This window comes from Gouania willdenowi, chromosome 5, assembly GCF_900634775.1.
Source record: "Gouania willdenowi chromosome 5, fGouWil2.1, whole genome shotgun sequence".
NCBI classification, from domain to species: Eukaryota; Metazoa; Chordata; class Actinopteri; order Blenniiformes; family Gobiesocidae; genus Gouania; species Gouania willdenowi.
The window spans coordinates 7,901,597-7,917,145 of NC_041048.1; the positions used below are offsets into that span (position 1 = coordinate 7,901,597).

At 35.0% G+C, this 15,549-nt stretch overlaps 1 protein-coding gene across 1 annotated transcript; it reads left to right on the forward strand.

Annotated features, from left to right (window-relative positions):
• Positions 1 to 293: 293 nt before the first annotated feature.
• Positions 294 to 14,963, forward strand: spdef (SAM pointed domain containing ets transcription factor). The gene is made up of 6 exons (XM_028447199.1): positions 294 to 580; positions 7,555 to 8,011; positions 11,378 to 11,575; positions 11,750 to 11,797; positions 12,833 to 12,967; positions 14,255 to 14,963. Exons 2-6 carry the CDS (start codon positions 7,564 to 7,566, stop codon positions 14,431 to 14,433), a joined length of 1,008 nt encoding a protein of 335 aa, XP_028303000.1. The 5' UTR covers positions 294 to 580; positions 7,555 to 7,563; the 3' UTR covers positions 14,434 to 14,963.
• Positions 14,964 to 15,549: the final 586 nt, after the last annotated feature.

The window sequence follows — 15,549 nt, forward strand, 5'->3', positions numbered from 1 at the left end:
TAAAATGACTGGAGAGCCTCGCGTTAAAAACACTGTAAGGAAAGCACATCTTTTATAACTTATTATACAAGATTTATTATAGTTAATCCAGAGTTCTTATCACTGTGTTTCTCACCTAAAAGCATGAGGTCAGAAAGTGTTGAAAGAGGTCTGCACTAATCTGTAGCACACACACACACACACACACACACACACACACTCACACACACACAGGCCTGTGTGTAGAAGTAAACACAACAGCCCTATAAATATAAATTGCAGTGAGTTGTGGAAGGAATTCCTTTGCCTTCACTCACTCACGACTGTGCACACACCCTCAGCAGGTGTTTTCCTCCTCTGCTTCACTTTGCTTTGGTGCTCCAGGCTCACACTTTTTCAAGTTTAGTGTAATTGTGCCAAAAAAAATAAAAAATAAAAATAATCATCCTTGGAAGATCTTGAACTTTGGGTCGTTGAGAGGAAACCGAGTGAAGGGCTCCTGCCGCTCCTTCAGGTGGGACCCGGGGCCAGTCTGTGTCCTGTCTGGGGGGCCATTGCTGATTGGACACAACCATTGCAACTCACAGCATCCTTACTGCAGGTAAGAAGAGATCCCAGCATGTTGAAGCGTGTGCATTTTCTTTATAATTCAGTTATTCTTTCAAAATAAAATGGCGAGAAGAGCGTGGAGGTCCATGATTGGTCAAAAAAGACGATAGGAGAACCAATTAAAACATGAAGTCTAGGATATTTTTAATAACATTGTGACAATAAACTATAGATAACACAAAATCACTGTTATCTTTTCTTGTTTTTGGTCTGTTTATGCTCAATAAATATGCATTTTTTTCAAATTTCCCTTCTGCTGCCTGTCACTCGTAGTGAGATACTAAATTGACGTTGAATTAAAGAAACACTTGATCTACAAGGAAAGAAAATGATTTGGTTATGGCTTTGTTTTAGCATTTTAAATTAACGACTAAAATGGAAAAACTGATTCTGTGTTCAAATTTACATCAGAACATATTATACGTCATTACTACATGCATGTATTTCTCAAGTTTCATAAATAGATAAATGAATAATAGAGTTTAGTGCCTTAACGATTGTCAATATGTAGCAGTTATAGGCAAAATGTGATAAAAAAAAAATAAAAAACTGTGGATCAAAGAGTCTTTATTGTTCAGTTAAATGGCTTTAGGCTGAGGATGTGAATTCAACAGATGATGATGATGATGGTCTTTGAAAGCACAAGTATGACTTCACTCTTTATTTACTAAACAGTCCTTTGATAATAACTTTATTTATATATAAAGTCACTTTTCTTGTACTTTCCTTTCTGATGTTTTTCTTTTAGTCTTAAAAAGAACTTAATGTTACCTTCTACTGTGTTTCATAATCAGTTTATATTGTAGCCTCATCATTCTGAACTCACCATGTTCATAAGTTCATAAAAAACTCATTTAGTAACAATTTTTTGATTCCCACAATGACATTTTAGCAGCACGAGTCACTGATCACACATGGACAACATTAAAACTAATAACAGTCTCATTGTGAGCCATTAAACCACTGTATGATCTGCCAATGATCAATAATAATGTTAGCTCTTACTTTTTCTTTCTTTAGAAGTTGTATTTTCATCCCTTTTTGGAGTTTCTGCAGGAGAGGAGCAGAAATTTTAACAGCAAATTTTGATTTAGTTTTAGTCATGGTCTTTTGACTAAAATGGAGCTCAGTTTTAGTCAAAATTTAGTCATCAGGACTGTTTATCAGGTATCGTCTAGTCTTATGACATTGATATTTTAGTCGACCAAATGTAAAGCATAAAAGTTTTTCCTTTTTTTTTTTAGAGATTACATTAAATAATCAACCTGATATTGGATGGTATTAATGTTTGTACTGAGAAATAGATGGATTTGATGTGATCAATGGGTAAAACCATCTGATCACACGAGTTCTGATTAATTAAACTGACAAATTCATAGTTTAGTTTTTATTAGTTGATGAAAAAAAAAAAAAATTATATATATATATATATATGTAATTAAAAAATGAAATGAATTTAAAAAATGTAAAAAAAAAAGAAAAGAAAAGAAAAATATATGTAAAAACTATTTGGTCGACTAAAATAAAATCTGCTGAGTAGGCAACATGTCATTTTAATCAGCTCTACAAAACTGTTCTAGTTTGTGTTGTGTGCAGTTTTGTTTTTGGTTTTTTTTGTATCAAATTTAATGCAAAATAATAGGAATCATTGTTGACGTGGTAAACTCTAGTTTAAAATATGAAATGCAGGCATTTAAAACCCTGATTTGCATATATCAGTCATAAAATAAAGAGCACAGGTCTGCACAGGTCATCCTGAAGCAGTTTCAAACAGTCTCTGACTCTCAAACACTTCATCCAGGCAGCAGGTCACAACGATGAAACCCCTTCCTTTCTTTTAGTTCTTGGAACAATGGTTTCCTTCAGTTTCCCATGAGGAACAATATCAAGGGGGGGAAAAAAACACTCTCTCCTCAACAGTTGCACAGCAAACAGTCACGCCTGGCTGTACACACTTCTTTTCCAACTCTGCGCTCAAACAACAGCAGAGAAGTACTCAGCTGACGCTTCGCTCACTGATGAATGACTTTAAATACCAACTCTGACCTTTTTCTTTTTAGCTGAGGCTGAATCATCCCAGTTAAACACGTCTAGACTTTTCTTTTTCGGGATTGTTAAAAACACTCATTAACTTTCATTCAAAACGGCTCAGCCAAAGTGATCCATTCGGTCATTGGGTTAATATTAGCTACACTGTAAACCCCAATAAGTTACCAGAACTCAAAATAATTTAGGCAATCAATTGCCTCAATTTTTTTAAGTTGATTAACTTAAAAGTCAACATTTTTACGATTTGAAAAAGTTTTTGTTTTGGCAGGTTGGAATCTATCTATCTTTCTATCTATCTATCTATCTATCTATCTATCTATCTATCTATCTATCTATCTATCTTTCTATCTATCTATCTATCTATCTATCTATCTATCTATCTATCTATCTATCTATCTATCTATCTATCTTTCTATCTATCTATCTATCTATCTATCTATCTATCTATCTATCTATCTATCTATCTATCTATCTATCTATCTATCTATCTATCTATCTATCTATCTATAAAGCAAGGAATCTCTGTCCGTGTGTGTGTGTTCCTCAAATATTTCTGCGAATCAGGTTCAGATTCACCTGAGACTTTCAACATGGCTGCTGCTTGGTTCAAGGGTGTGCATCCATCCATGAAAAAGCTTCTTAACCTCCCACTTTTCTATGGCAAGACATACTTTCTATGGGCACTGCACTAGTATTAATAAATTAATTTAATTTGAATGAATTTGACATACCCTGAGAGAAAAGGGAAAATAAATTATCTAAAATAAACTAAAATAAATAAATTGAATTATATCAAATGAATGGCACTGATACTGATTCTGAGTTTAAACTCAGAATTCTGACTTTAATCTCAGAATGTTAATAATAATGAAAAAATATTGGACCTTGTTTTTTTGGGTTTTTTTTTTCAATGGCCCTAATCCTCTTCCATAATAAACCTTGAAATATATAATAATAATAATAATAATAATAATAATAATAATAATAATAATAATAATAATAATAATAAAGTCATAATTATGAGTTACTAATTATTATTGTTATTACTTTACTTTTCCTAGTTTATATATATATAAAACTGACACTTCTAAAAAAATTAAAAAAAAATTAATCAATTAATAATTACATCAGAAAATTACTAACATGCATGGGAATTCATTCTCTAATTCGGCAAACATTTAAAAACTGTGTTTACTGGGTGTTCTTTGAGTTTAAATAGCTAATAACTGCATTTTGTTTTTCTTTTTCTTTGAGCTGATCACCTTCTTCAAGCGAATTGAAACCAATCACATGGAAAAACTGTGGTTCCCAGGGTGTGCGGGGAGTCCTTTTCCCTTTGGTGTCACAGACTGACTTTACTGAGTAAATGGAGCGAGCGCTAATGCCTCTGAAATGAATATCAGCATCTTGACCAAACTCATTTAGAGATCAGCGAGAGTCTTAATCCGTCCCCGCGGGGGGGGAGTGTGTTTGTGTCTTTTTCCTGTGTCGCCTCTTCTTTTTGGAAGAAGGTAATATGGCTAAATTTGCTTAGCTAATGGGCTTAGCTCAAGCTGTTACAGAGCACAGTGGACCAGCAGCAGCAGCAGTGGGATGGGAATGGGACACTCCCCAGCTTTTAATCTGACTCCTGATGGAGAGAAAAGGGAAGGTGGCTAAAGATTTACAACAAGTTTGAAGATAAAAGGAAGACGGCAGAGAGAGATTTAGGGATGAAGAATGGAGGGGGAATGTTTTTAGGGATGAAGAGGCAATAGCTTCATTTAACTTTGGTATGTGAAGCCGCACAGAAATGTGAATTATCTTGACAGTGAATAAAAAAAAAAAACCTAACCTTTTTTAGAATCGACATCTGTACCAAAGAATTATTTTTTTTTCTTTGTTTCATCGTTGAAATAGTTACAAAAAGACAGTCGACGGGGAAAAGCAGCAGCAAAACTGTAATGTTGACAATTTTGTGAGATAAATACATCATTATTGGGGCAGTGTTGGCCTAATTGTTATTAGTTATTGGTTCAAATCCACAGTGTCACCTTGAGCAAGTCCCTTAAACCTAACCTAACTGCTTACAGCTGCTTGAAAATGAGATTTACTCAACGAGACTCTCCGAGTTAAATGAAAATATCAAGAAAATAGAAGAACAAACCCATATTTATTAATATTCACAATTAAAACAGATTGTCTCAATCTTTTGTCAGACTATTGTAAATAAATATTGAATAAAGCAGCCTTTTTTTTACCACTTCAAGACTTTTAACAGCAAAAAGCCAATGACGATTAATAACCTAATTTGGTATCAAAACCGTGTAGTTTACCAAATGTGATATAGTTTATTTTGTCTTGTTTTTGAAGCAATATCAGGTTTCATTTATTCAGACAATTTTTTTTCAAGAAGTTTGCTTTGATCTCCTACCTACATGCATATATACTGTAAAATAGTGTTTAATGATGTTTTTCTTTTCCAAAGTAAGACGTTCTGATACAAATATCTACTTTATGTCGATGTTTACATTAGGAAACATGTAATTTGGGTTAAGGAGAAGAACATTTTTCTTATAATAATACAGGTTGATATTTCAGATATTCACTAGAGTGGCCACATATTGTGACTTTGAATAAAAAATGGATTTAATGGTCAGTTTCATAGGATGATGAAGACTCTACATGACCTCATTAAACTTTAATTGTTTGTCTTTTGACAACTTAACCCTGATCTCTCCTTGAACATGTGCTGAGCCTCCTTCCTGCACCGTGGCATCCTCGTAATCCACCTCTGATAACCTGGTGAATGCCAGCTGTGGCTCCTATTTATGATTACCATATGGTCGATGCTGCTGTGGATGAGGGAAATAATAAAGTTTTACTTTCAGTTTATTCTTTGTTATCTTATCACATCTGATAGGCAGTGTCACAGTTTACATCCAGATACATATGGTTTCCTGTTAAAATGACACCCAGTATAATGATAAGGTTTCCACTAGACAAACAGTATAGTTCATGAGGACGTATCCTTCAGTGGGTGCAATTCAGACTCTATCCAAAAAACATCTCAGCCGATACCACTTTTTGAATAAAATTAACACTTTTTTTTTTCGATCACTAGATGCCTCTGAGGAAGACTGACAATTGGCAGTCGAAATATGTTGGGAGATCAAATTTTCTACAGTCTGAATAAATAAAACCTTAACATTTAAAAAAAAATAAATAAATACAAAATGAATTTGTTGGAAATGAGTAAGTCAGTCAGTCAGTCAGTAAGTAAAATTCAATTCAATTCAATTCAATTCAACTTTATTTGTACGGCGCAATTTACATCAAAGTCACCTCAATGCGCTTATCAAATTATGAAATTCATAATAAGAAAGAGAAAACCCAACAAGATCCACACGAACAAGCATTTAGCGACAGTGAGAAGAAACAACTCCCTTTTAACAGGAAGAAATCTCCGTTAGAACCAGGTTCAGAGGTGGCAGCCATCTGCGTCGACTGGTTGGTGTTAGTGGACAGAAGGACCAACAGAACAGGATAGAGAGATAGAACATCAGAGTGTCTCAGACTAGTTGAGCCGTGAACAACAGATCAGGAACTACCATCATCAGCTTCACGACACCTGAAACAGAGAAGAGAGAGAAGGGTGAGGAGAAGACACTGACTGCAGAAAAACATGATACAGTATTATCCATGGGTCTCACTCCCAGTGGCCTAGTCAACACTCCATGGTCTGTAAATGCGACCGTTCCCAGACGAGCCCATGTCCGCTCTATTGTTTAGGTTATGTTATGATTCAGTCCTGTTTATGCGGACTGTAAATCATAACAAGCTACATCAGAATTTGAATCTCTTCCTTTTTATTGAACCAAAAAATGCGACCGTTTACGGACGAGCACATGTTCGCTCTAGCGATCAGATTATGTTATGATTGGTATTGATTCTGATTATTTTTTCTATATATTTTCTATAAATATTGGACCTTTTTTTTCGAGTTTTTTTCCATTTTCCATAATGACCATAATCCTCTAACGTACTATAATTATGACACTTAAAAGTATCTTAATTCATTGAATAAAGCACAATACATCAGAAAATTACTAAAGCGTGCATTTAAGTCCTTGACTCCCAAAATTGTGCTTTTTGCTTTCAGTAGTCTCAATTCCGACTCTAACCGATAATTTCAACATTGTTCAACCTTCTTCAACTTATGAACTTCTTCAACTTTCTTGATTTTTTTTTCAACTTTATTTAGATTTTTTCAGATGCTTTGACCTTTTAATATTTTTCATCTTAATTCTATTTTTTGTTTTCACCTTTCTGCAAGTTTCAACTTTCAATGCTTTTCCAACATGTCATATCATATCTTCTGCATTATTTCCTAAAGGGTTTTGCATTTCTTGCATTACTCATTTTCTTCAGGAAATGCATATTTTTCTAGTTGTTTTCACTCTTTTTTTTACCTTTATTTGTAAAGACTTTTTTGTTTCTTCCCTTACATGTGATCTGTTTGATTAAAATCTCCAGCTGACTGTGGAGACAGAAAGCTGCGGGGACGGCATCTTGAAAGCCAGTCAGACTTCAGGCCTTAATACAAGTCACCTACCCCCAAGACACAAAGCATTCTGGGCCAATGACCCACGAGTAAGAGACTCAGTCCAATCCGTTTTGCTCCATGCCCATCAGCACAGTGTGCGTCCCACTATGTTGAGGGTCATTTCCCCCTGGTATCTCCATTAGGCTCAGGGTTGTTATAGATGTAGAGCATCATTCTTCACGACCACAATTCATTTCTGCCTCTGGACCATGGATTCTCTCAGAAAACGTTCATTAGCTTGATCGCAGACAGGAAGGTGTTTTGGTGAACTTTTTGGAAGGTATGCCACTTTTTGTTGTATTAGAAACTTAAAATGACCATTTTATTTCCAGGTTCCAGCTATGGCGAACTCAGTCAGAGGTTTAATAGAAGGCGCGGCGTATGGGTCCAGGCTTGGATTAACTGAGGACTCTGTAGGAATCCCTGATCAGAGCAGAGAACCAGCGGAATCCTGGGACCTGGGGGAAACCAAGCCCAACGTGGAGGCCCTGGAGCGTGGCGTCCCAGGCCTATACCTGTCCTGCTTCGACATGCTGCTCACCGAAGAGGCCACGTGGCTGGTGAAAGTCTCTGAGGGCTCTTCCGCGCTGCAGGCGGCGCCCATGCTTCGCATGGAGCCGAGGGAAGAGCCGGAGCAGTGCCCGGTGATCGACAGCCAGGAGCAGGGGCTTTCCCCGGGGCTGGAGGTGCAGGAGGAGGAGCGGTCTCTGGAGCAGGTGCAGAGCATGGTTGTAGGAGAAGTGTTGAAGGACATCGAGACGGCCTGCAAACTGCTCAACATCACCCCAGGTGGGCTGCAGAGGTGAAAGTAATGGATTACAAGTGCTCACGTTACTGTAATAGAGTTGCTTTTATGGGTACTTGTACTTCTTTGAGTAGTAGGCTCATGTACCCCCTTTCTTATTTCTGAATCCAAGTACCCCCTTTTGTCCAACTACAACATTTTGCCCAGAATACTGTGAAAAAACAACTATAGAGCATAATGATGGAATTAGTTAGTGATAACACACATTTTAAAGAATCCCATTGTAAATAAATGGAATTAAACTGTATTATTCTCTAATAAATAGATTTATCTGTAGTTTTGATCAATTCCGCTCATCTTCCACCTGGTGTGGGGTCAAGACTGACTTATTGTCCTTATCAATTTCATTTATATAATCATTATTATGATTATCTTTTTTTAAACTAGAAATAAACATTATAAAACCCTATATTTTTTATGCTTTCTTTGGTAATTTTCCACTTTCTCTCCCTCAAGTAGTACCATCACGTACCCCCAGGGGTACACGTACTCCCATTTGAGAAGCACTGTCTGAGAGTATATTTCTAAATCAGTAATTTCACTTGTAAATACATTTTAAAAGAAGTAAATGATTTTTTTTTAACTTTTCTACACCCAACCGTTACTGAGTTAATTATTATTATTTGTTTTAAAATGACCAATGGACATTGTGAAACTACAAAAAAATGACAACAATCAAATGCATCACATCATAGCCGACAAACCAGATTAAACTTAATGCACCGGCACCAAAACAGCATTAAATGGACGTTATTTTCTCTTTTTCAGAGTTCATAAATGTAGCGAATTTGAGCTTCTTTTTACTTGTGCTAGAGTATTTTATGTATGACTTACATATATATATATATATATATATATATATATATATATATATATCAGTACTCTTTACACCCCAGGTGCCGGGCAACTCCAACAAAGAAACTAAACCGAACAGTCAACAAGACAGTTTCAATGACACAAAAAAAACCCTAGATTGTTGCTCATAACTTTGCAAATAAAAGAATATTGATTTAAAGACATAATTAAACTACTGAATCTTACTTCCAAAACCAACACCAACACCTACTTGTATGGAAAAGCCAAGGCAGGATGACAGATCTCCTAACTCATATCTTTGCTGACACAAAAAGTTGTGTTTGCCTCCTCCAGGATCTGTTTAATCCTGACCTTTGCGTGAGCTCCGCTGGCTTGTGATAGCATTGGTGTATTTTTCCCCGAGAGGACATTTACACAGTCTTAAGGGCGAGGTCCCCTCTGCTGCTAAAACAAACAGAGGAAGCATTTCTGATGTATCGTATAGCTTCTGGCTGTCATAAACCGTTTTGATCCCTTGTAATCCGTCCAACAATTGGGATTATAGTAGAATTACAGCTTGATTATATCAACTTCCCACACTGTGCCTTTAATACAGAAGTGTAAAGAGTACTGATATATCCTACTCAAGTAGAAGTGCTGTTACTTGTTTGAAATTGTACTGAAGTACAAGTACAAAGTAGCTCAATGAATTAGTACTCAAAGTAAAAGTTACTGTAGTTACTTTCACCCCCACATTTGTTTTTTGTAATACGTCTTGCCACGGTTACCTTGCATACAGTAAACATCTCATGTATAAAAATCAAATCTTCCACAATTGGAACTTAAATTATTATACACAGAGGCATCCGTATAAAATAAAAGGTTTGTAAAAAATGTACAATTATATTTTTTAAATAAGATACCACCGATGAATTCAATTAAAAATGAAAAAAAATATATATAGTATAACTACATTTATGAACTCCAAAACAGATGTTTTGGTTGGCTATGAAGTGATGCATTTGATTTTTGTCTGGTCATTATATTTTTTTTTGTAGTTTTACAAAGTACGTTGATCGTTTTAAAACAAAATAATAATAATTCACTCAGTAAAGCACATGTGTCAAACTCATGGCCCAGGGGCCAAATCTGGCCCTTTGCAGCATTCATTGTGTAAATGAACCATTGTGTAAATGAAACTCAACAATATTTCCAGGGGCTCACAGTTTTCCCACTGCTTATATTGCATTTCATTTGCAATTGAAGAAACTCAAAATTCTTACAAAATCCTTCAATTATCTTCAAATTACGACATAATATTTCCCTTAATTAAATAGAAATTGGTCACAAAATCGAGGAAATTTAAAGTGAAGCTCCTGTTGGAACTGATATTTATCACTTATTGCTTAGATATGGTCGGTTTCTTATATATATATATTTACGTTTTCCCGCATAAAATTTATGGACCACTTGAGATCAAACTCCTCCTTATCTGGCCCTTAAACTAAAATGAGTTTGACACCCCTGCAGTAACAGTTGGGTGTAGAAAAGTAATGAAATACTTCACTTATTTTAAAACGTACTTAAGTAAAAGTGACATGACCGATTTAGAACTATACTCAAAAAACAAGTGCCTGGGTTGGGGTCAGTTACATTTACATTACATTACAATTCAATTACAATTATTTGTTTATCCTGAGAAAGTGAATTACAATTACTGAGCGTGAAATAAATAACCTAATAAGTTTCTCTTGTGTTAACTTTCTGTTAGCGTCTCTTATGATAACGAGTCCTAAATCAGCTCTAAAAACAAATATCTATCAACTAACTTCCTATCAAGCGGTCACCTCGTTATTCTTCCTAATCAATAAAAATATAGGTCTTAATAATAATAATAATAATAATAATAATAATAATAATAATAATAATAATAATAATAATACATCAAATTTGTATAGCGCTTTTTTTGGACTCCCAAAGAAGCTTTACATGGGGAATACAAAAAAAAAGGGGATTAATGGAAAATTTATATTTATGGAAGATTTATGTTTCTGGCGATTTATGTTGTGGACGTCTGAGCCTTTTCTGTGTCCGTATACCCCTCAATTTAAAATTTTTAAATAGTAAAATGTGGGAAAGCTTGAAATGAAACATACTTCAATAATTGTTCAATGTGTCGAACTTTACATAGAACCCAAGTTTAGCGTCAAATTATAACAATATTGTGACAATATCTATAGAATTTTCATGGCAATTACAATTACAAAGTCAATTATCTGAACTCAATTACATATATATTACGATTACAACAGCAACAGATTTTTAAAATTACAATTACAATCATAATTACGGCATAATTGTAATGAAGTATCAATTACGTGATTACAATTAGTTACAAGAAGTATCCATAAAAGTAACTCAGTTACAGTAACAAGAGTACTTGTAATCTATTACTTTCAACTTTGCCTTTGACATTTAGAGGAAACCTGCAGTTGGTGTTAAAATGAACCCTGTGGTATTTGTACGTATTCTCACACTCATTCTTATTGCTTTAGACCCCATTGAATGGAACACGAGCAACGTCCAGAAGTGGTTGCTCTGGACAGAGCATCTCTACAGGTTGCCACATGCAGGGAAAGCTTTCCAGGATCTGACAGGAAAGGATCTGTGCGCCATGAGCGAGGAGGAGTTTCACCAACGTTCCCCACAGTGTGGAGACACGCTGCACGCACATCTGGATATCTGGAAGTCAGGTAAGTGCATTGTTTGCTTAGCAAGTGAATCAACACTTCCTGCCTGGAAGTATTTATCGTCGGATGTTTGCTGCTACCAGTGTGTTGATAAATTGTCTTTGTACTATGGTGTGATTAAACGCAGATTTAGGTAAGAGTGAAATCCAAACTCTTTTTTTTTTTTTTTCTTTTCAGCTGCATGGATGAAAGAGAGATGTTCAATGGGAGACACCAAAACTACAGGTAGGATGTTTTTTTGTGTTGAATGTTAATATAGTTATTGAAAGCATAAAGACTGTCATTTTTTTAAAATAATAAATAATGCATGTTCATCTAACTGCTACTAAAGACCAGTAAACTTCCAGTCAGTTAATCTGTTTGCCAACCTCGTTTCTCCGAGAATCACATACCCATAACAACATTTTTTTAAAGCTTCTACATGACTTACATGGCTATTTTTTATTCTTTCTTCTTGAAGTAGGACCCTTAATGATTACAGATGATGTGAAATTTTGGAAATACATAATGCTGAGTGACAATAAATCAAGTTTTTAAACACAGAAATCTGTAGTCCACTTATAAAACAGTAGAGATTTACATTAGAACATAAAGCTAATTCTCAATAGGGAAGGCTACAAAGGCGTAAATAATTGAACTAATGTTTGGACATCAACTGAGGCAAGTTTGGTGATAATAATAAACAAAAGCCAAATATACACATTTGTGAATTTGGGTTATCTACAGTTTTAGCTGAGTTTCTTAGGATTCACATAACAAATAACATTTTTCAAAGCTTCTACATGACCTACTGTACATGGCTGATTTTTTTCAGATTGAAGTAGGACCCTTAGTGGTTTCAGATGTGAAATTTTGGAAATATATGATACCGAATGACATTAAATCAAGTTTTAAGTGCAGAAATCTGTAGTCCGCCCAAAATACCCCAGAGATTTACATTAAAATATTAAGCCAATTCTCAATAGGGAGGGCTACAAAGGCATATATATATATATGAACTAATGTATGGACATCAACTGAAGCAAGTTTGGTGATAATAATAAACAAAAAGCCAAAGAAACACATGTTTGTGAATTTGGGTTGGCTATAGTCTTAGGCTGGAGCTGCCCCAGTGGGCACCCAGTAAGCTATTTAGGTGTTTTCTATTAATATCTTGTATGAAAATAAGGGATCTGAAGAAACAAACTTAGATGTCACCGGTGTGTATTTTGCTTAGTGTTTGTGTGACTCACCCTGAATCACTTTGTTTGTGTTGTGCAGTCGGCGACGAGCTTTGGTCTGAAGCTGATTCATCCTGTTCAGGTCAACCCATTCATCTTTGGCAGTTCCTGCGGGAGCTTCTGTTGAAACCGCACAACTACGGACGCTGCATCCGCTGGCTTAATAAAGACAAAGGTACTCGTTCATATTCTTCACTATCACTATAGCTAACTATGGCTCTTTTTTTTTTTTTTTTTAAATTAAACAGACTGGCTCAACCTTTTCCAAACATTTTTAGGAAAGGGGAAATTGGGTCAGTTTTTTAATACCATCATTGCAATATTATTCACTCTTCACCTATATTCATTTGTACATGATACTCATTGCAGATCTCCCGGTCCCTCCAGTGTTTTTTTTTTCTTATTCTAATCTTTCATGCCACATATAAATACAGAAAAAAAGCTAGTAAAGTTTGAAAAAAAAAAAAAGAAGCAAAAACACAATAGAATAAATTATGACACTGTAGAACATAAAAGACATTTTAGAAATAAAGAAAAAATACAGTCACAATAATATATATATATATATATATATATATATATATATATATAAAGGATGTAAACAAAAGTAAAAAAAAAATAAAACTAAGTAATAAAAAATAAATAAGTTATAAAAAAAATTAATAAACATGATGTGTAAGTCACAGTCAGATTTCTATAGCACGTTTAAACAGTTAAGGCTTACTAAAGTGCTTTACAATAAAATTAAATAGGGAAAACAATAAAACAAATAAGAGGTGAAAACAATAGAAAATATGTACACAACACACAATAAGCAGCAATGGATAAAACCATAACAGGAGAAAAAATGAAAGTGCCTTTTAAAAAGAGTTTCACTAGCAGAGATTGTTGTAGTGGTGGGACGATACACATGCAGATAATGGGCTTTTTTTTTGCTTTGACCACTCCTACCCTCGACGTTACATCTTGTGACATTTCAATTACCCAATATCTTGTTGCACAATATATGATTTCGCCTTTTTTATGTTTCCTGCGTCACGTTTCATGATTAGATAAACATTTCCTGCTCCTCTGCTGTACTATAATAGAAATAAAGAAAAACTAATAAAATACTGTTACAATAATTAAAAAAAAGACGTAAACTAAGTAATAAAGTCAAATGAAATCATAAAGCAACAAAACAATAAGGTATAAACAAAGCATATAATGATTTGCACTTAGCCAATAATGGCCTCACGATAACAATTCAATGCAATATTTTTGGAAAGGATAAATAACCCCTCCCAAAAAAATGAAGTTGGAAAATTACGCTTTTTTTTTACGATGACCACTCCTACCCTCGACGATACAGTTTGTGACATTTCAATATCGCAATCTGTTGCATGTTGTATCGTCCCACCTTTGTTATGTGTCCTGCATCACGTGGCATTGGTCAAATGATGTATTTCCTGCTCCTCTGCAGGCATCTTCAAAATTGAAGATTCGGCTCACGTTGCCAGGCTGTGGGGCCTCAGGAAGAACCGTCCTGCAATGAACTATGACAAGCTGAGCCGCTCCATACGTCAGTACTACAAGAAAGGCATCATACGCAAGCCGGACGTGTCTCAGAGACTGGTTTACCAGTTTGTTCACCCAGTATGAAGAAGAAAAAGAGGAGGAGTAGAAGAAACCTCTGAAATGTAGAGGACACATTATTTCAATTAATGACTTCTCAGATAAAAAGGTAACACCAAGCATTTGTGCACTGGCTTATTTTCCCTTGTGCACAGAAACAAACAATGTAAAAGTATAAACTGCCTTCCCATTTATTGCCTAATCTGCCTGTTTATTTTTCCAAAACACGACTCCTGCTTTGACCCATGATATAAAACATGAAGGTAATTCTGTTCATCTGGAGCAGGACGACATGCACTCTCCTTCCCTCCCCAGGGAGGATGAACTCAGCTCCATCACTTTACTGCTTGCTTAAAGTTGTTTTTTGTGTGTGTTTTCTTGTATGTTTGCATCCTATGAGTAATATTTATCCTCGCATCTTTATTTTATTGCTTTTTGCTTGTTTTATAGTGTTTGAGACCTTTGTAAAAAAAAAAACAAAAGGTTTTGAAATATTATGTAATCATGTAAATAAATGCAAAGACAATGATAATGAATGCATCAAAGACGCTGCTCAACTTTAAGTGCATGTTGTTGTTTTTTCCAATCACTTTCTCAGCATTTTACACTGAACTAGAAAAACTCTCGTTGTTCTTTATTACTCACGGGTAATTAACTTGTAAATTGTTTATAATGCTCAATTTACACCTTTTTGAGATTAACAACACAAAATAAATACAAAACAAAAAGAAAATGTTTTTTTTTTTTTTTTTTTTAACGGGATCTTCCACTGTTTTTACAAGTTTGGCCTAAAACCTTTGAAACACACTTATTAGAAGATATATGCCTAACAAAACACATTATTTTGTACCATATTCATTTTATTACTTTACAGTTTTACAGCCTATTTTCCGCCATCTTGAAATCATGTGTATTATGATGTCACACGGCCCCGCTGCCTGTAAACATCCCATTGTTTTCAATTGGTGTGAAACATTCAGCATGCCTTTTGAATATTTTTTTGGTCAAAATGCCTATTTGTGCTGCTTTTGGTTGCTCTAAATAATTAGTGAAAAGATGTTCCAAGCTATGGTGGTCGGGGAGAGCGGGGGGGTGGGGGGCGGGATTGGCAGCAGTTTAGCTTATCTATCAGTCACCCCAAAA